We start from the raw sequence: 20,222 nt of genomic DNA on the forward strand, positions 1-20,222 counted from the left end.
CCCGAAATTAATGTTGTTTTTCAGTCTTCATGTCTGTCTGTTTGTTTGCTTGTTTGCTTGAAATTGAGTCTGTCTCTTTGCTTGTCTGGCTGTCTTTCCTAATGTCATGTCTATCGTTTTTTTTTTTTTTTATGTAAGAGGGACATTGGCCAAGGACAACAGAAAGAGAGAGAGAGAGAGAAAAAAAAAAAGGCCCACTGAGGTGTCAGTACTAAAAGTGAGGTCAAAAAGGATTATCAATAATTGCAGGATAGGTGTCTGAAAATTTGAAATATTTCAAGTCATAGGAAGAAAAAAAAAAAAAAAAATGCAGTAGCAGGCAGCGAGTTCCATAGTTTACCAGAAGAAGGATGAATGATTGAGAATACTGGTTAACTCTTGCATTAGAGAGGTGAACAGAGTAAGGGTGAAAGAAAGTATAGAAAGTCATGTCCAGCGAGGCCGCGGGATGAGGGGAGGCATGCAGTTAGTAAGATCAGAAGAGCAGTTAACGTGAAAATAATAGTAGAAGATAGTAAGAAAGATCATTGCGGCGATAAGACAGAGAATTAAAAAAGTCAGAGTCAGTTGGACGAGAGGAGTTAATAAGACGAAACGCTATCTGTGTGCTCTCTTGTCTGACCGTTTTTTACTCCCTACCGTTCTCCCCCCACCTCCTCTCTCTCTCTCTCTCTCTCTCTCTCTCTCTCTCTCTCTCTCTCTCTCTCTCTCTCTCTCTCTCTCAGATAACCACCTTAACGCGCAAAGTGGCCGTTTGGTCTTCAAGTAGCCTTTAGTAACGCTTAACTGCCTCATTGCCAGTGCTTCTGTGCGGGGGTGGCAGGTGGGGGAGCAAGGGGAGGAAAGAGAGGAGTAAGGGAGGGGGTGGGGGCCAGCGGGAGGTGGGTTGTTGGCAGGGAAGTGGGGGAATGAGCGAACTACCGTGGCCTTCTTATTTACTGGTAAACGCTGGCTATAACTGGAACTGATGCTGGTGTGGTGCATTCGTGTATGTGGGCATGTTAGATGTGTGTGTGTGTGTGTGTGTGTGTGTGTGTGTGTGTGTAGGTAGGTAAAAGCAACAACAACAACAACAACAACAACAACAACTACTACTACTACTACTACTATTACTACTACTACTACTACTACAACAACACCACCACCACCACCAACAACAACAACAATAACAACAACAACAACAACAACAATTACTACTACTACTACTACTACTACTACTACTATTACTACTACTACAATGGTGATGATGATGATTATAATGATGATGATGATGATGATGGTGATAATGATAATAATAATAATAATAATAATAATAATAATAATAACAAAGGTAATGATAACAACAATATACGTGTATTTAATAAATCAATGATGCAGGTATGTGTGTATGTAAATATGAATAAAAAAGGGCCATTATTATTTTTAATATATATCAATGACTTGGATAGTGGAATTAGTAGCGATGTTAGTAAATTTGCGGATGACACAAAGATAGGTAGATTAATTAGGTCAGAAGCGGATGCCATCGCTTTGCAGACAGACTTAGATAGAATGAATGAATGGACGGATAGATGGCAAATGCAATTTAATATCAATAAATGCAAAGTGCTTAGCGTAGGTAGAGGAAACCCACACAATAGGTACACATTAAACACCCAAACTCTGGTAGGTACAGGGTACGAGAAAGATTTAGGAGTTTTAGTTAGCTCTGAACTCCGTCTAGGGAAACAATGCATAGAAGCCAGAAACAAGGCAAATAGGGTACTAGGATTCATTTTTAGGAGTGTTAAAAGTAGAAGGCCGGAAGTAATATTAAAGTTATACTTGGCGCTGGTCAGACCTCATCTAGACTACGCTGTGCAGTTCTGGTCCCCACATTACAGGAAAGATATAGGTCTATTAGAATCAGTACAGAGGAGAATGACTAAAAGGATACAGGGGATGAGGAGTATTCCTTACGAAGCGAGGTTGAAGCGGTTAAATTTACATTCTCTAGAGAGACGTAGGTTAAGAGGGGACCTGATAGAAGTCTTTAAGTGGTATAAGGGTTATAACAAGGGAGATGTAAGCAAAATTCTTAGGATCAGCAACCAGTGTAGAACAAGAAATAACGGGTTCAAGCTTGAAAAATTTAGGTTTAGGAAGGAGATAGGAAAAAATTGGTTCTCGAATAGAGTGGAAGATGAGTGGAACGGACTCAGTAATCATGTAGTTAGTGCTAGGACACTAGAGAGCTTTAAGAGAAGATTAGACAAGTTTATGGATGGGGATAACAGATGGAAATAGGTAGGAGTGTTTCATACAGGGACTGCCACGTGTAAGCCTGGTCGCTTCTTGCAGCTTCCCTTATTTCTTATGTTCTTATGTTCTTATGAATGTTTATATGAGCATCGAAACTTTATATAAATTAATTCGCCTTTATTTCCTGTAAACTTTTGTTTTGAGCCAGTAACCGCAAGTATATAGAGAAATGAAAGAACCAAGATTACATTCTCCATTACTTTTTTTTTTTTTTATCTTAAGATTTTATACAATTTTACTACAAACATTTTCTTTCCCAATACTGGTTTATCATTCCTTTCTGGTTCCTGTTCGCGTTCCTTTCATATTGAGGAGAGCCAGTCGTCTGCCACTTGTCGCACTGTGGACCATACTCTGAAACACTTCTGTCCACACCTCAGCTACTTTCAAAAGGCTCTAGCTGAAATTATACGTTTTTTTTTTAGGGTGCTTTTTACGGTTCCAGTGACATATTAACGAGATTTCCACATTACTGGGAAGAAAAACACTCTTGATGACTTGTCTAATCACCTCTGTGGGCTTTTAAAAGAGTGGTGGTGGGGAGGGCAAAACGTTTCTCAATATGGGACGGGGATCAAATGCACGAATGTCTCGCTTCTTAGCCTCCCTTCACACGAGCGGTTTGTCAAGATGCCTTGTCTGTACATATATACACAACAAAATAGTTACTCGATCTTCATGGACCTTACATACATGCACGAATATAAACTTCAGACTTTGGGCATCTCCTTCTTCGCGGCATACTTCTGTGAAAGCACCTCATTAAGATACATAACGTAAATCTGTCTGTTATACTTACTGAACATTGCCTTACCATGGGGTGGACTTTATTACGCCTTATCAGTCACCCTTAAAACAATCTCCTTGAGCTGAGTAGTCTAATGCGCGGCTGTCTGGGTCCCATCTCCACCCTGCCCAACAGCGAAGAAATAATGAGGACGTGGGTAGGGTTATTTTGCATATTTTGTTGGCAGTAAACAAACGCATCCGCATACTTTGCTCATATCAGGTTTTGGCCTTCCTCTCTCTCTCTCTCTCTCCTGTTTGTTTTTATTTATATACTGTCTGACACGTGTAGACTTTTTTCCTGCTTTATTTGTTTGTTTGCTTTGTTCTTTCTTTCTTTCTTTCTTTCTTTGTTATTTGTTATTCAGTAAATTAATTAGTTTGCTTAATTCTTGCTTTATTTTTTTACAAGTCTCTTTACTTCTCCCGACCCAACAACAACAACAACAACAACAACAACAACAACAACAACAACAACAACAACGCCAACAACAACAACAACAACAATAAGCTGGAGATGGAGGTGAAAAGAGACAGGTGTTATGGGGCAAGTTTATTTTCCGTTAACAAACTCGCTCCATAACACCTGTGAACAACAACAACAACACCAACAACAACAACAATAATACTTACCCTCCTCCCTACACACACACACACACACACACACACACACACACACACACACACACACACACCACTTACAACGAAAGTGTCAGGGTAGCCCTAAATACGTAGAGGCAGGCCTGTCCATCCCGCGAAGTACTCATCTATGAGGCAACATACCACCCAGAAGATATGGTGCATTTCCTCTTCCTGCATCGTGGTATACATTTGTGCTTTCTTTTTCTGGGCGGGAGTAGGCACACACACACACACACACACACACACACACACACACACACACACACACACACTTTCTCTTTCTCTCTCTCTCACTCTCTCTCTCTCTCTCTCTCTCTCTCTCTCTCTCTCTAGGTGTCTTCACGGTTACAAAAGTCATGTACAAATCTTCAGTTTTCTTGTGTATTTACTTCTTGGGAATAACAAGTCGTGTTTTTCTCTCGCAAGCCTCAGGTCAGGTCTCCTTCACATGAATAAAAGAAGCGCTCGTTTCCGTGATGGCGGCTGCTCCACACACGCAGAGGCCAGTGATCACGAGGGAGAATCAAGCACGGCGCAAAATAAAGGAGGCAACGCAATGACTCTGTTTCCTCGCCTGCAGAAGCGGTGCCGGCACGGGTGGCTCTCGCGCTGCTCACCTCCGCCGGGGTGGTGGTGCTGTACATCCTCAGGATCAACTTGTCTGTCGCCATCGTTGCCATGGTGAAGCCAGTGCATTCACGGGGTGCCTTCAATGCGACCAGAGGAGCTGTCCCTAAGGCCTACTGTTCCTCCTTCACCGGTGCCTCCAATGTGCGTTGCAACTACATGACCTTCACCTCAAAACTTCATATGAATTATAATTTTCACTCTTCCCTCACTGAATATAGGATGAATATTGCTTGCATGCTCTAAGGGAGTGTACAAGTGTTCTTATCATTTCAGATGAACGCAACGGCTTACGAAGACTACGAGGAGTTTGGGAATCTTGCCTTTAATGCGACGGAACAAGACGATTGGGACGTGAGCGAGGATTCAGATAAGGTGCATGACGCCTGGTGATGTGATGCAACTTTGCTGATTAAGAGACCTCTTCTTCTCTCTCTCTCTCTCTCTCTCTCTCTGGTTTTGGTTGCATTTGTATCGTAACTGAGTGCTATAGGGAAGAAAAATCATGTTACTATATAAATTAGGTAGATATTCATTACTTATTTTTTAATTTTCAGGATGTGAGAATGCTAAATCACACACAGACACACACACACACACACACACACACACACACACACACACACACACACACACACACACACACACACACACACACATACACATATACACACACCATCTCAAATGGCACGAAATTAACAATAAATACAAACCCAACCGGTTTTCAACTCCAGCTCACTTTATGTACACAGACAATTCAGTTTTGGATATTTATTGTTTTTTTTTCCCTCCAGCTTGCGCTCACCAGCACACAGAAAGGGATGGTACTTGGTGCCTTCTTCTACGGCTACTTCGCTACAAATGTGAGAGACGTCTTATATTCACATTCCTAAGCATTTTATTATCTGGAGAACCTTGTCATGAGGAATCCAGTAGTTTTTATTTAGAAATTGATTGTTCCTTATAGAGTGTGAGCGGAAAGGAGAGATTTATTTGATAATATGACCAGCAGTATTGTGTTAGATTCCTCTCTTTAGAATTCTCGTTTCTTTTCTTTTCGTCAACGTAATTTTTTTTTGTTTGATTCTCCTTCCCACTCTCACTTTCTTCGTTTTTTTTTTTTTTTTATCCTATTGCTCTTTTCCTTATTCGAAAACCTAGTCATTGTCATAATCTATTTGTATTTTAGTATTGCTACCACCACCACCCCACTACTACTACTACTACTACTACTACTACTACTACTACTACTACTACTACTACTACTGGTACTACTACTACTACTACTGCTACTACTACTACTACTACTATTGTTATTATCATTATTATTGTTATTATTATTATTATTTCTACCATTATTTCCATAACAGTCCCTTGTAATTTGCTCTGTTTTCATTTCTTCAAATTCACCAGATTCCCGGCGGGCGTCTGGCGGAGGAGTACGGCACGAAGAGAGTGTTTGGGGGATCCATTCTTATTTCCGCCTTGCTCACACTGCTCATCCCCGTGGCTGCGAGGGTGCACTACATCCTCTTCATCCTGCTCAGAGTCGCCATCGGTCTAGTCAATGTAAATAAGCCGCTTTGTGACTCTCAGTTGGCGAGTGGACCTGCATTTGTTAAGGTTTTCTTTGATACATTTGAGTTTAAGGGTTTCTGAGGAGAGAGAGAGAGAGAGAGAGAGAGAGAGAGAGAGAGAGAGAGAGAGAGAGAGAGAGTGAGTGTGATGTTATGTCTCTCCCTAGGGCGTCGTGTATCCAGCAATGAATGTGATGGTTGCCCGCTGGATTCCTCCCCTTGAGAGACCCCGCTTTATGTCCTTCACCTATATGTGTAAGTCTGCTGCTGCTACTACTACTACTACTACTACTACTACTACTGCTGCTACTACTACTACTGCTGCTACTACTACTACTACTACTACTACTACTACTACTACTACGACTACTACTACTACTACTACTACTACTACTACTACTACTACTACTACTACTACTACTACTACTACTACGACTACTACTACTACTACTACTACTACTACTACTACTACCATCACTATCATCACCTCTACCACCGCCACGACCACCACCATTACCACTACTACTACTACTACTACTACTATTACTACTATTAACACCACCATCACCACCACCACCATCACCACTACTACCACCACTCCTACTACTACTATACTGTGCAAGAGATCCTAATTCTTGCACATGCACTGGAGTGGCCATGCATTGTCTTATCCTTACTTCACACCGTCTTGAGTGCTGCCTAAAGAGTTACTCACTTCTCTTAGTCACCCACTCCCTCGATAGCACCTCCCTGGGCTGCAATAAGCGACGTACAGCCTTTATAGCGAGGTTTACCGCCGTGTAAGTACCTTCATCACAACAGCTATTAAGTGATTAGCGATCGAAACTATCCTATTAGCACATGCTGTTATGGCGGTCCAGATTCCTTCATGAAGCTTAAAATTGTGAGGTCCAAGGCTACATGACCCTCCAGTAATCTTGCACATTATCAACCTAGTGCTTTATGGTGTGCTGTTTATGTTTATGCGTGAGGGAGATCGATCATAGGGGAAAAAGGAAAGAAAAGTTTATACATTACCAATCTATATATAGGAAGGTGTTCTATTTTCTTTTTTTTCTTTTTTTCTTGTGTGAGAGAGGTTGAGCGAGGGTAGAAAAAATGGAAGAAAAAATTTGCTGATTTGCCGTTCCCCCTTCTCCCCTAGCCTTAAAAACGATTATCACAGAAGAGAGCTCAAAACAGAGGCAAAGTCAGTGTTAGTTCTGGAAATGTTCCATTAGTAAAGTACTCTGTTGAAACAAAAAAAAAAAAAAAAAAAAAAAACAGACACAAATAGAGTTTCGGACTGTACCTGTGAAAAGGATGAAAGAATGAAGGAAATGGTGAACTCTTGCGTTAGTGAAATGGACAGCATAGGGAGTGAAAGTTGAGGTATACAGATATCTTGTGTTTACCAGTGACAGGAATTACAGTGAAGGTACTGGTGAACTCTTGCGCTAGAAAGATGGACACCATAAAGAAGGAGGGTCGTGAGAGTAGAAGTATATAGAGATTCATTCCTATATTTCCTCACAGCAAATTCCTTGGGCACCATCTTGACATTGCCCCTGTGCGCCGTGATCGCCGACACGATGGGGTGGCCCGCCGTCTTCTACATTACGGGCGGGGCGTCGCTGGTGTGGGTGGCCGCATGGTTCCTCCTGATGCATGACAACCCAGAGGACCACCCGAGGATCAGCCCCGAGGAGAAGAAATACATCCTGGAGGCCATCAGGGCGGAGCAGAGCCAGGCCAAAGTAACGAGAGAGAGAGAGAGAGAGAGAGAGAGAGAGAGAGAGAGAGAGAGAGAGAGAGAGAGAGAGAGAGAGAGAGAGAGAGAGAGAGAGAGAGAGACTTCCCACATATTGCAGCTGTCATGGTGTAATAATTTCATACCGTGAGATATCTGCTTGCTTGCTGTAAAAATAGAACATTCACAGATGAATCATGAAATACCAGAGATGTTTTCGTCCTTTACATGTGACGTGTATTATTATAACAGATAGTGCTTTCAGACGTGTTAGGTAACTACAGAGTCCTCTAGTGACAGATTTTCCAACTATTTATTGCTTCTGAATGAATTGGATGACAGCACTGGGGAAGACTGGCGTATGTGTATTTCTGAGTCACCATGCTTAAAATTCATCAGCAAAATAATTTACGTATAATGAGAGAGAGAGAGAGAGAGAGAGAGAGAGAGAGAGAGAGAGAGAGAGAGAGAGAGAGAGAGAGAGAGAGAGAGAGAGAGAGAGAGCAATTTTGTCTCCGGGTCCCTCATCTCACACATCACATCTCTCCTCAGCGCCTCTTCACCAATGTAGCTCCACGGCCTCATCACCTCACCACCTCACCACCTCACCACCGCCCCTCCCCTCACTCACACCTCCGTCCCCTTCCCCCACAGCCCACCCAGACCCCATGGTGCGCCATTCTGAGCAGCCTTCCACTCTGGGCCATCACCGTTGCTCACACTGGCTGCATGTTCGGCTTCAACCTCCTACTGACGCAGCTTCCCTCCTACATGGACAGCATCCTTGGCTTCTCAATCACCAGCGTGAGTGTGGACCAAAGGGCGACGCGGTGCCAGGAAATATTGGGTCCTTTTATCACTTCCATAATAGAGAAGAAACTTTTGTGTGTCTGGTAGATGTTTATTTCTCTCCCCGTTTTTCTTTCTGTTGCTTTTTTCTTTTGATTTTTACGACTGTATTTTAGGTGATGTGTGTGTGTGTGTGTGTGTGTGTGTGTGTGTGTGTGTGTGTGTGTGTGTGTGTGTGTGTGTGTGTGTGTGTGAGTGTGTGTGTGTGTGTGTGTGTGTGTGTGTGTGTGTGTGTGCGTGACTAGATTTGCGTGCATTATTTTTTTTCTTCTTTTTGCCTTTTCTTCCAGTTTCTTTCTTTTTTTTTTCCATTTGCTTTCCGTGAGGTACGTTATGTGTGCGACTGAATTTCTCTGGTAAGAATCTATATATTCATATATTTTTATTTTTTTTTCATATTGTCAGTTTTCTATACCTTTGATTTATTTACATGGCTCTTGTTGCTGTTTTGGCGTTTCCATTTTGTCAGTCTACATCGGTTTTAATACATTTCTAATACCAATTCTTTTATCAACTGAGTTGTCTTATCACCGTTGTGTTTCTGCTTCGCCTTGTCCCAAAAATGTTCATTCACCATTTTCTCTCTTCATTTTAGATTTAATTTCCCTACGCCATTTGCTGTCTTTTATTCAATTTCTGTTCTCCTTCCCTGATTGAATTTTCTGCTCCATTACTTCTCTCGCCATCCATTGACCTGCTTCCCCACCCCACCCTGGCGCCCGCAGACCGGCCTGCTTTCCTCCCTGCCCTTCCTCTCGCAATTCCTGGTTGGCATCGCCTCGGGGATTCTGGGAGACTGGCTGGTGAGCAGCGGCCGCATCGGCGTGCACACCTCCAGAAGACTCTTCTGCACCGTCTGTGAGTTCCTAAGAGTGCTGTTATTGTTATTATTATTACTGTTATTGTTATCATTATTATTGTTATTATTATTATTATTATTATTATCATTATTATTATTATTATTATTATTATTATTGTTATTATTGTTATAACATAAGAGCACAAGAAATTAAGAGAATCTGCAAGGAGACGTCAAGCCTACGTGTGGCATTTTCTGTGCTAATTATTATTATTATTATTATTATTATTATTATTATTATTATTATTATTATTATTATTATTATCATTATTTTTATTATTATTATTATTATTATTATTATAAGCTTTTTGAATGCCAATAATTATCAGTATTTCCTTAAAGGCCAACCTTCCCTATAACCTTAAAAAGAAGAACAAAATGACACTAGTTTAGAATACCCTTTAGAGCACCGATGAACATTTTCTAAAAGACCAATCTTCTGAATTACTCACGAGATCCTCCCTCCAACAATAAGCCACGAGCAGCAAGTACAGAGTGTCCACAGCAATGTTTCCCCTCCCCAGCTGTGCTCCTGCCGGGGCTCCTCATCGTGCTGGTGGGCTACATGGGTTGCAACACGACCATGTCAGTGGTGGTCTTGTGCCTCAGCTCGGGCTTCGTCGGCGCCATGTGTTCTGGTCAGCTGGCGAACACTCATGACCTGTCCCCGAACTTCTCAGGTAAAGAGGATGTGGGGAGATGGATAGATGGATTAACTATTACGTGCCCAGATAGATGCATAGATGAATAGGTAGATAAACAGGTAGGTATGTAGGTAGATAGATAGCCAGACAAATAGATAGGCAGATAGATAAATTGATTGATTGATAGATAGATAGATAGACAGGTAGATAGATAGATATGTAGATATATAAATAGATAAGTATGTAGGTATGTAAGTATGAAGATAGATAATTTAATAAGATAAATAGATAGATAGATAGATAGATAGATAGATAGATAGATAGATAGATAGATAGATGGATATATATATATATATATATATATATATATATATATATATATATATATATATATATATATATATATATATATATATATATATATATATAGAGAGAGAGAGAGAGAGAGAGAGAGAGAGAGAGAGAGAGAGAGAGAGAGAGAGAGAGAGAGAGAGAGAGAGAGAGAGAGAGAGAGAGAGAGAGCTGATAACATTGTGTCCTCTGTATCCTTTGTGGTTTCTGTAAATTGCGTCTGAGAGGAGTTTCCTTTTCATTTATTTTATAGTGGTAAGAAAGGTTTGCAAGGCTGCGTCTCTCTGTCTGGGCTCAGTCTGGGTACGCGTGTCACATGTGGGGAAGTTGCTGAGACACGAATAATACCGAATAAAACATCCCAGACTGATTTCTTCACGATTTATGAGAGCAGCGGTTCACTTTGAATATTTGAAGGCTGATTTGTGCTAACTAGGATTTTAAGTTGTTAGGGAAGAGTTTGTGAGCTAGGTATGCATTTTTTTTTTTTTCGTATTCTTGGGAGTATTCAATAAGAAGAAAGAAAGGAAGGAAGAAAGGAAGGAAAAAAGAAAGGAGGGAGGGAAAGAAGGAAGAAGAAGAAGAAGAGGAAGAAGAAGAAGAAGAAGAACAACAACAACAACAACAACAACAACAACAACAACAACAACAACAACAACAACAACAACAACAACAACAAAAACAACGACATCAAGAAAAGAAGAAAAACAAAAAAAGAAGAAAAAAGAATAACAAGAAAAAAAAAAAAGAAAACTCAAAACACACTTAATAGTACCTAGTAAAAAAGCTCGAGAATCACTTTAGGTAAAAAAAAAAAAAAAAAAAAAAATACTAATCTAAAACCTTAAATATAGACTTACAACTACGTAACCTTCTCTGCTAAAAGGTACAAGTAAATCTTCCCTCAATCTTACCTGTGCTCCTCCCGTCACGCTGGCACCATTCTTTCCAGGTACCAGCATGGGCATCACCAACACGATCGCCTATGCAGTGTCCATGTGCGTGCCAGTCATCGCCGGTGCCATGACTGCCGACCAGGTAAGTGCCATGGTAATGAGTGCCAGGTTAAGGGATGAGGGATTGTTAGGGTGAGAGAGTTTCAGGGTGACCATGAGGATTAGAAAATGAGAGAATGCCAGAGATAGGGTGACAAAGTGCCAAGTTAAGGGAAGTTAAGAGAGTGCCAAGGTGTGAATGCCAAAGTGAAAAGGTAGGATGAGAAAGTGCCAAGGGGGGACAGTGTTAGGATGAGGCAGTGAACAGGTCAGGGAGTGCCAAAGGGTGAGAATGCCAGGATGAGGAAATGTCAGAGGTTAGGGAATGGCAGGGTAAGGAAGCGTCAGTGTGGGTTAGGGTAAGGAAGTGACGGGATTAGACAGTGCCAGAATGAAGGAAAGCTAGAATTAAACAGTGCCTGAGTTGGGAATGCCAGTGTTAGACAGTGCCTGAGTGGAGATGCCAGGGTTAGACAGTGCCAGGAAGGGGGGTGCCAGGGTTAGACAGTATCAGGGAGTAGAATGGCAAGGTTAAACAGTGGTTGAGAGGGGAATGACAGGGTTTGACAGTGCCTGAGTGGGGAATGCCAGAGTTAGACAGTGCCAAGGTGAGAAAGTACCAAGGTAAAGACAGGGTAAAGATGAGAAGGAACCAGCCCTTTCCCATCTCACCATCTCCCATCTCAGACGCTGGAGGAGTGGAAAGGAGTGTTCTGGCTGACGGGCTCCATCCACACCTTCTGCTGGCTGTTCTTCGTGGTCTTCAGTTCCGTCGAGGTACAGCCCTGGAACTACGGCAAGACTTCCTGCGACGAGGAGAAAGTGACGAACGGAGGCGTGGTAGACGAAAAGAAAGAAGATGGAGAAACGGAGGAGAAATGTCTGATCCCTGTACGAGTAGATAAGCCTGAGATAGTGTAGATAAGGCTTGTGTTCTTATTGCATCAGCCTGAAACATTATATCATCAACACATGCGGAAAAAAAATGATGAGGAGGGTTATTTGCAGTGTATAATGTTAATGTAATCTCATTCATATTCATTACTTAGGTTTTTTTTTTTTCTCTTATTCCATTTCATTATAAGCAAAACCTCGATGACATGCAGGTAATTACACATCTCTCTCTCTCTCTCTCTCTCTCTCTCTCTCTCTCTCTCTCTCTCTCTCTCTCTCTCTCTCTCTCTCTTTCTCTGTGTGTGTGTGTGTATGTGTGTGTGTGTGTGTGTGTGTGTGTGTTCTACAAACATATTTACTTTCATACTGTACTCCTATTTTGTAATTTTTCTTTGTTATCTTTATGTATTGCCTTCAAAATGACTTTTTTTTTTTGTCGCTTATGGTTGTGATTTGAATTGTAAATATGTGAAAGACAGCGTTGTTATTAAAGTAAGACCGATGTGACTTGATGGTGCGTGGCGAGGCCTGCTGAGTGATGATTTGTGAGTTTGGCCGCGGCTGGTCCACGTGGCGGGCGCTGATGCAGGCGAGGTGTGTCAGTTGAGGTGATGAGCGGTCTTCTGCCACTGCCTTTTACTATAATGGTCTTTTGATAACTTTCAGAGCAGTATAAGGGATATTTTGCATGGACATAATTATAGAGAAAAAAGAGAATAAGAGGTTAATTTTGTATACAAGTTACATAACTATTTAACATTAGTACAAATAATAAGTGTCTTCAAAGTTGTAAAGGCTTATGGAGAAAAAAAAAAAAAGAAGAAAATTAGCCGTGAAATGATTAACTTTTTGCTACTCGAAATAATGAGTCGTTTGCTAGTTAACCAAGAAAACCATTTCAGCCATCCAGTTTGTTCGGGCGCTTTACCAACGTGGGGAGCGCTGTGATTGGGTAGCTTACGAAAAAACTGTGAATGTGGCCCATTGTCTAGCAATATTCATTTAATAGCGTGAGCAAAAGCTGAAGTGTCGTCGAATCCTGTTCATACGTTTCAGAAAAAATGTGAAGATCCGGAGACTTACTTGTGTGGTATGGAGGTGTGTGGAGATACTGATGTGCTATTTGTGGGGGCTAACGGAGTCACCTTGTTCACGAGTCTACTCATTATTTATACCTACAGTCTCACTTATTCGTACATCTGCAGCATTTATTTTTTGTCATGACTCCCACGCAGCGTCAGTAATTTATTAAACCAAACCAATATCATAATTTTGGAAACGAGCACATAGGAAATCGAAAAAAAAATAAATAAATAAAAGAGTAATCAGACTTGCTTTGACCAGTGAAATAATTTCAATGTAAAATTTTGTCACGTCACTCTTACATATCATACAAAAAGGTGATTAAAAAGCAAATAACAATCACTCACCTCTGTAATGTCACCAAACTGAAAAAACAAAACAAAAAAACAAAACAGAGCATGAAATTAAAGACAAAACAAACAATAAAGACATAATGACACAAAAGCAGCCCCATCACTCCATCCTACACACTGACATGATTTGGGAATATTCCAATATAGTATTTTTTATTCATAATTATTATTATTTTTCTCTCAGTAATGCAATGAAAGCTGGCGGGGCGTCATTAATCAGTCACACGCCAAGTGGAGTGATTGAAGTGCGCCGGGACAGAGGTAAGCAAGTGCGCCGATATTGAAAGCGTGTGGCCTGCCTGTGTCCCGTTACCGGTGTAAAAAAAAAAAAAATAAATAAATAAAAAAAAAAAAAATAAATAAAGTGATGTATAAGCGGGACAAGCGAGCCGCAGCAGGAGGCACTAAGAGATCCACAACAAGAGCCACACACGAAGCCACAAAGGGAGCCACAAAGGGAGCTACAGAGGGAGCCACAACAAGAGCCACACAGGAAGCCACAAGGGGATCTAGAAAGGGAGCCAAAGAGGGAGCCACAAAGGGAGCCACAAAGGGAGCCACAAAGGGAGCCACAGAGGGAGCCACAGAGGGAGCCACAAAGGGAGCCAAAGAGGGAGCCACAAAGGGAGCCAAAGAGGGAGCCACAAAGGGAGCCAAAGAGGAGCCACAAAAGGGAGCCAGAGCCAAAGAGGACCCACAAAGGGAGTTAAAGAGGGAGCCACAAAGGAAGCCACAGAGAGAGCCACAAAAGGGACCCACAAAGGGAGCCACAGAGGGAGCCACAGAGGGAGCCAGACAGGGATCCACACAGGGAGCCAAAGAGGGAGCCACAAAGGGAGCCACACAGGAAGCTACACAGAAAGCCACGCAGCGAGGTTCATCGGAAAACAAGCCAAAACAAACACCCGTGCTTGTGTACTTATGGATGGCACGGGTGTCGATGTTCCGAGCGGACTGATTAATAGATAGTGAATTGATGTTAGTGGGCTGGTAGATAAAGGGGGATTACGAAGACTAACAGCGTGTACCAGCATCACCATCACCACCAGACTGAGGCCCGTATTTTCAAACGCGTTACTCTCTCATCACGACTATTTTCTAAGGTCACAGAGATAATTAGCCAAGTTATTAAGAGTGTTTCTTCTGTTCATGATACTTAAACCTTGCTAATCTGTCACTAGAACTGTAAGAACATCCTTAAAAATTCGTGTACCGTCAACTAGAGCTTTCTAAAAATCGTTGGGATGCGGCAAAGAAGCGTTTCAGAATATGTTCATAAGGAAGAAGAAAGAACAGTATACAAATGATCCTAACGAGATTGTTTGAGATGAGGTACAGTGCTTAATCTGAAGCAAGGGGCGTTGGATAGTCAAAGCGAAAGACTATCGTGTTGAATCATCTCACAGACACCCAAGTTTCGAAAAGAAAGGAGTATAGGAAGTGTAAGTTCACGGAAGCCATCATAGAAAGGTTATACAGGACAGTGGGCAGGCCATGGAGAGGCAATGCAGGCCACACTATTCCTTGGTGCTCCTCTTCCCTTCCCCATCCACTTCTTTCTATTCTTCCCTTCCGCCGCCACTTTCTACTCTTCCATTTCTTCTCCTGTCATTTCAATTTCTATTTTTATACACCTCGTCTCTTCTTTACCCTTCCGTTTCTTCCCCTTCTCCGCTTTCTCATCTTTCATTCCTCTCCCTCCTCTTCTTTTTACTCTTCCCTTCCTCCTCCTTTTCTTTCTACTCTTCAACTTATTCAGTTTTCCTTTCTACACTTTCCTTCCTTCATCTCCTCCTCTAGTGTCTACTTTTCCTTTTCTTTTCTTCTTCTCATCTCTACTCTTTTCCTCTTCCTCCGTCTTTTTCTCCTCCACCTCCTCCTCTCCTTTCTACTCTTTCCTTGTTTCTCCTTTCCTCCTCTCTCCCGACACTGTTCCTCCTGCTCCCCTTGCTCCTCCTCCTTTAAGCGGCTTATTACTCCTTCCTGCACCTTCTGAAAAAAATAAGCTATTTCTTTTTTGGGTCCGTACGGCTGGTTAGTAAAAATGTTATAAGTACTTGTTAAGCACAAAATTTAATAAGGAAGACCTAGGCAGGAAAATGTTGCCCGTGATGGAAGTTAGTTAAGATCTCCTTTTAGGCCTTCATCACAGGGGGAGAAAAATGTATTTACTGAAAAAAGCGAGAAGGAGCTTACGAAGTATTACTGTCTTTGTGCAGAGGGAAAGACGGAGCATGACAAACACACACGCCGCCCTGGCATCAATAGCGTTGAGCATAAAGGAAAAGGAACACAAAGGGGAAGTCCTGGACAAATATGCCATAGTAAACGTTATTTGTTATAGTTTCCCCCATATATAACCTTCCGTTCGTGGCCCTTGTTTCCTCCAGCGACCCTTTGAAAGTCTCGTCACTCAAGCCTGTCAATACACACACCGAAGACAAGCTCGCGGTCTGCTGATGTATGGTCCGCGCGGGAGTAACGTATGATGAGTGGCCCCGATGCGTCACACTGGATCAGGAAGCGAGGGAAGCAACGCCACTTGTTTGTTACTTCAAGAACGTGTAGAGAGAGAGAGAGAGAGAGAGAGAGAGAGAGAGAGAGAGAGAGAGAGAGAGAGAGAGAGAGAGAGAGAGAGCCTTCCCTTGTGTTCCAAAGTTAGATGCGAGACGAAGAGAGGCTAGGTATATCAAGAAACATTACTGGAAAACAATGCAATTTGCCATCTTCGTCAGGAATAGACACAGACATGGGGGAGAGGATGCAGGAGGATGTTCCCTTGCTCACGAGGCAGACGCGAGCCTTGGGGAACACGGAGCAATGGCCTGGTAATGGGTGTGCCGAGAATTCCTAATAGCATTACGTGGAAACAAAACAAAGGTGAATATTTCGTCTCCTTAAGTACATACCCTCCTCCTCCTCCTCCTCCTCCTCCTCCTTCATCCAGTCTGGCAAAGAAAGGCTCACAATAGTGGAAAATTTACTTTACCCTGTTTTTCTTTTATCTTTCTTTTTCCCATATGACGCAAACAAGCATGAAGACAAAGGAATGAAAAACAAAATCCAAAAATTCGTATTTATTTTGCATTTTTTCCCACTTCACTCAACAATAACTCCTCCTCTTCCTCTTCCTCTTCCTCCTCCTCCTCCTCCTCCTCCTGCTCTTACATCTCTTACTTCTCCAAATACTAACTAACTAACAACAACAACAACAACAACAACAACAAAAACAACAACAACAACAACAACAATAACAACAATAATAATAATAGTAACGATTATTATGATAATAATTTGATTTCTCTCTCTCTCTCTCTCTCTCTCTCTCTCTCTCTCTCTTGGTTGCGAAGCTACAAGCGCTGTTAGCTACGTCGCACGCATAGCTTGATATGTCGCCGAGTCAGTGATTTTTTTGTTTTATCCATACTCGTAGCTCCGTTAACTCATGCGCACTTGAGTACTCTGGAAATCCCCGGGGCCCCTACTCCTACCCCAGTGAATGTGGTAGGGGTAGGTCCGTGACGATGTTCGTCACGGGCCGCGAAGGAGCTGTCATATACTGCAAGTCCTCCACACTCCACAATCACCATGGAACAACTGATAAAAGAAGTACGGAAATATCTGTGCTTATATGACATAACCACGGAGACCTATAAAGATACGACAAGTAAGGACAGCTGCTGGGAGGATATTGCCAAAACCATTCAAAAAGACTGAAAGTAATTTATTTAGTGCTAGAGTTAGCATTAATAGTTCCTGTTCCTCCTTCTCCTCAAAAGCCACTGAGTACTGCCTCCCATAGCTGCAGCCACTGAGTGATGTGACGCTTGTTTGAACACAGAGCTGGGCGGCATCTCTTACAGTGTGGATACTCACGGAGTAAGTATCGCGAGAGTACGTCTGCTGCATCGCTTGCGTAGCGTAGCTTCGCTCTTGGTGTGAACCCGCCTTAATGGCTATTCTTTAACTACACTACACTAACTTAAGTATTAGAGAGGGAGGAAAACAGGGTTAGCTATGTTCATCATCAAAGAAGAAAAAAATGTGATCGAAGATTACTATTGGTTATTAAGAGGGTGTAAATGCTTATTGGTACGGTACTGACTGCTCTTCGGGGACTAAGAAGTCTTTTTTCCAACTTTTTGGTACCTCTGATCAGAGCCCATCGTATATAAAGGATAATGTATAAATAAAATGTATGTATTAAATATAGTGTACGTGGAGGCACGGTGTTGATGTATAGGGAGGGTGCGGTAGCCTTGCGTATCAGTTTCCAGGGATGACACAAAATACAGTTATGCCGCTTGCCCTCGAGGAAAGAAAATATGATGCGTTTTCTTTTCCCGTAATGGCACGTCGACGATGAATTTTGTATCAAGTCAAGCATTGGGGCAGTTTGTTCTGACGTGAAGAAAAATGTGTGAGTCTCTTATTGCGCCGCGGTGGTCATTTTGCACCAAAGTGTTTTGTGAGGTGTGCCTTTGTGCCTGATTGATGTTTTGTCTTGTGTAGACTGTAATGCATTAAATTTCGTCCCCTACATCAGTCTAAATGTCTATCACTCTCTCTCTGTGTGTGTGTGTGTGTGTGTGTGTGTGTGTGTGTGTGTGTGTGTGTGTGTGTGTGTGTGTGTGTGTGTGTGTGTGTGTGTGTGTGTGTGTTCGTCTGCCTTTGTCTTTCTGTTTCTCTTTCTATCTGTTCGTCCGTCCGTTTGTCTGTCTGTCTGTCTGTGTATCTGTCTGTCTGCTCCCCCCCCCTTCTCTCTCTGTAATACACGCTTCACAAAACTCCCCAGTGTTTGAGTCAAGTGGAGCACCAGGCTTGAACGAGGCAGCGTGATGACCACCTTTGATCACACCAGCACATTATTATTATGAAGTGGATTCGAGGAGGGCTGTGAAGGGCTCATCGCTCATAGAGGATATACAGTTGAAAAAAATATGGGCAATATATCCCACCCACCATGAAGTAAATGGGAGAGAAGTAAAATATATAGTGTACATATGGCAGTGGTGGGAAGCTGGTGGTGTTCGACAATGGTGACAAAGTGGTACGATGGAGATGCTGCTTCTGGGAAATGCTGGCTTTGAAATGTGAGTTTGCTACATCATGATGCTTGGATGCAGACTCGTCAAGCAGGTTTTTCTTATGCATATGATGTGTTTTATTTCAATTCATCGCTGCTATGACGGCCTTTCTTGCTTTGACGCCGCAAAAATGACGAACTACTCGACATCATGAGATTGCTTTCAATCTCGCATCACTTAGTAAGGCACTAGTATGTTTTTATTCGTGTACTTATTAGCGTGCCATGAACGTTTAGGTGAAGTGTAGCAATAAGAATGTAGTGAAGCTGGACGCCGCAGCCAAACACGTTGGGTCTGCATGGCTGAATGTGTCACTTAGGACGCAGGGTATTTGGATTTCATTAGAAACAAAACATAACGTCAACATGGTTATCATTTCCATGACTTACCACGTGTAGCACATTGTAGTACACGTCAAGGCTTCACAGAGGAGCCAAGGCGCTGGCCGGGAACCAACAGCGAGAAACCTTCCCGTGACGTCATCAGTCGGGTAAACAAATTCGAGAAGTTATGGAAGACGACGTTTTCCAGATCAGATAAATTCTCATTACGGTCCCTGCGGCGGATCCCGGGCGTGGCGGAGAGGGCAAGACAGAACGCCGCGGCCCCCAGACGACCAGATGAGGCGGGTAACTTCTCGCTGTAATGTGCTTTAGTGTGCTTTATATGTATTCCCCCAAAGCTAGGGTTAACTTGGGCAGGAGGCTTACGCTAACTCATCTTATGTCTCCCGAAGTGCTTGTGTAAGTGGTTCGAACTTTGCTACCAATTTATTTAATGTGTCTTCCAAGGTTGAGATGTGCGTGCTTGAAGTCTTCCCGCGGGAATGACTCTAAGCAACACCATGGAACACAAAGGAAGAACAAACCGTATTAGAACTCATGGTCCTTATGAGGCTGTTTCTGATAAGCTGCACAATCTAATTTAATCCAAGAGATGGAAGACATATAAAGGCGAAGGGTCTGACGTGCTCTTAACCCAAATGTCTTGACAGGGACTTGGAAGAAAATTTTCATGCATCAGAGGCAGACAAAAATAACTTTGAATGAAAAAGAAATATAATAGTAATAATAAGTTTATGAAATCACGTCGGTGTATTGCTATTTTGAATACTGATTGGCATGAGGGATCCTTTGAAACACTGACTTACTGAACGTTGACTTTCCTTCCTGATCGACGGCCGCCGCGAACAAGTGTGCCAAATAAACAGAAGAAAAAGAAGAAGAAGAAGAAGAAGAAGAAGAAGAAGAAGAAGAAGAAGAAGAAGAAGAAGAAGAAGAATGATAATAATAATAATAATAATAATAATAATAATAATAATAAGAAGAAGAAGAAGAAGAAGAAGAAGAAGACGAAAAAGAAGATGGAGATTGAAAAGAAAAAGAAGAAGAAGAAGAAGAGAAACAAGATTAGCAAAAACAAGA

The 20,222-nt window shown here is 42.1% G+C and overlaps 2 protein-coding genes across 2 annotated transcripts in view; both read left to right on the top strand.

The window, feature by feature from the left end:
- The window catches only part of LOC135116220 (sialin-like), a 14,576-nt gene extending 774 nt beyond the window's left edge, over nt 1-13,802 (top strand). The window contains exons 2-12 of the mRNA XM_064033571.1: nt 4,310-4,500; nt 4,633-4,731; nt 5,151-5,219; nt 5,770-5,925; nt 6,101-6,188; nt 7,470-7,690; nt 8,338-8,487; nt 9,258-9,390; nt 9,916-10,071; nt 11,339-11,424; nt 12,069-13,802. Of these exons, the coding sequence (XP_063889641.1) occupies nt 4,310-4,500; nt 4,633-4,731; nt 5,151-5,219; nt 5,770-5,925; nt 6,101-6,188; nt 7,470-7,690; nt 8,338-8,487; nt 9,258-9,390; nt 9,916-10,071; nt 11,339-11,424; nt 12,069-12,302 (1,583 nt within the window). The 3' untranslated portion in view covers nt 12,303-13,802. The remainder of the gene's footprint in view (nt 1-4,309; nt 4,501-4,632; nt 4,732-5,150; nt 5,220-5,769; nt 5,926-6,100; nt 6,189-7,469; nt 7,691-8,337; nt 8,488-9,257; nt 9,391-9,915; nt 10,072-11,338; nt 11,425-12,068) is intronic.
- Nucleotides 13,803-14,078: 276 nt separating this feature from the next.
- Nucleotides 14,079-14,669, top strand: LOC135116073 (knob-associated histidine-rich protein-like). The gene has a single exon (XM_064033284.1). The coding sequence runs from the start codon at nt 14,079-14,081 to the stop codon at nt 14,667-14,669; it is 591 nt and encodes a 196-aa protein (XP_063889354.1).
- The last annotated feature ends 5,553 nt before the right edge of the window (nt 14,670-20,222 follow it).

This window comes from Scylla paramamosain, chromosome 30, assembly GCF_035594125.1.
Source record: "Scylla paramamosain isolate STU-SP2022 chromosome 30, ASM3559412v1, whole genome shotgun sequence".
NCBI lineage: Eukaryota > Metazoa > Arthropoda > Malacostraca > Decapoda > Portunidae > Scylla > Scylla paramamosain.

Bases quoted from the DNA above. Each gene is read 5' to 3' on its own strand.
- LOC135116073 (XM_064033284.1), top strand. From the start codon at position 14,079: ATGTATAAGCGGGACAAGCGAGCCGCAGCAGGAGGCACTAAGAGATCC.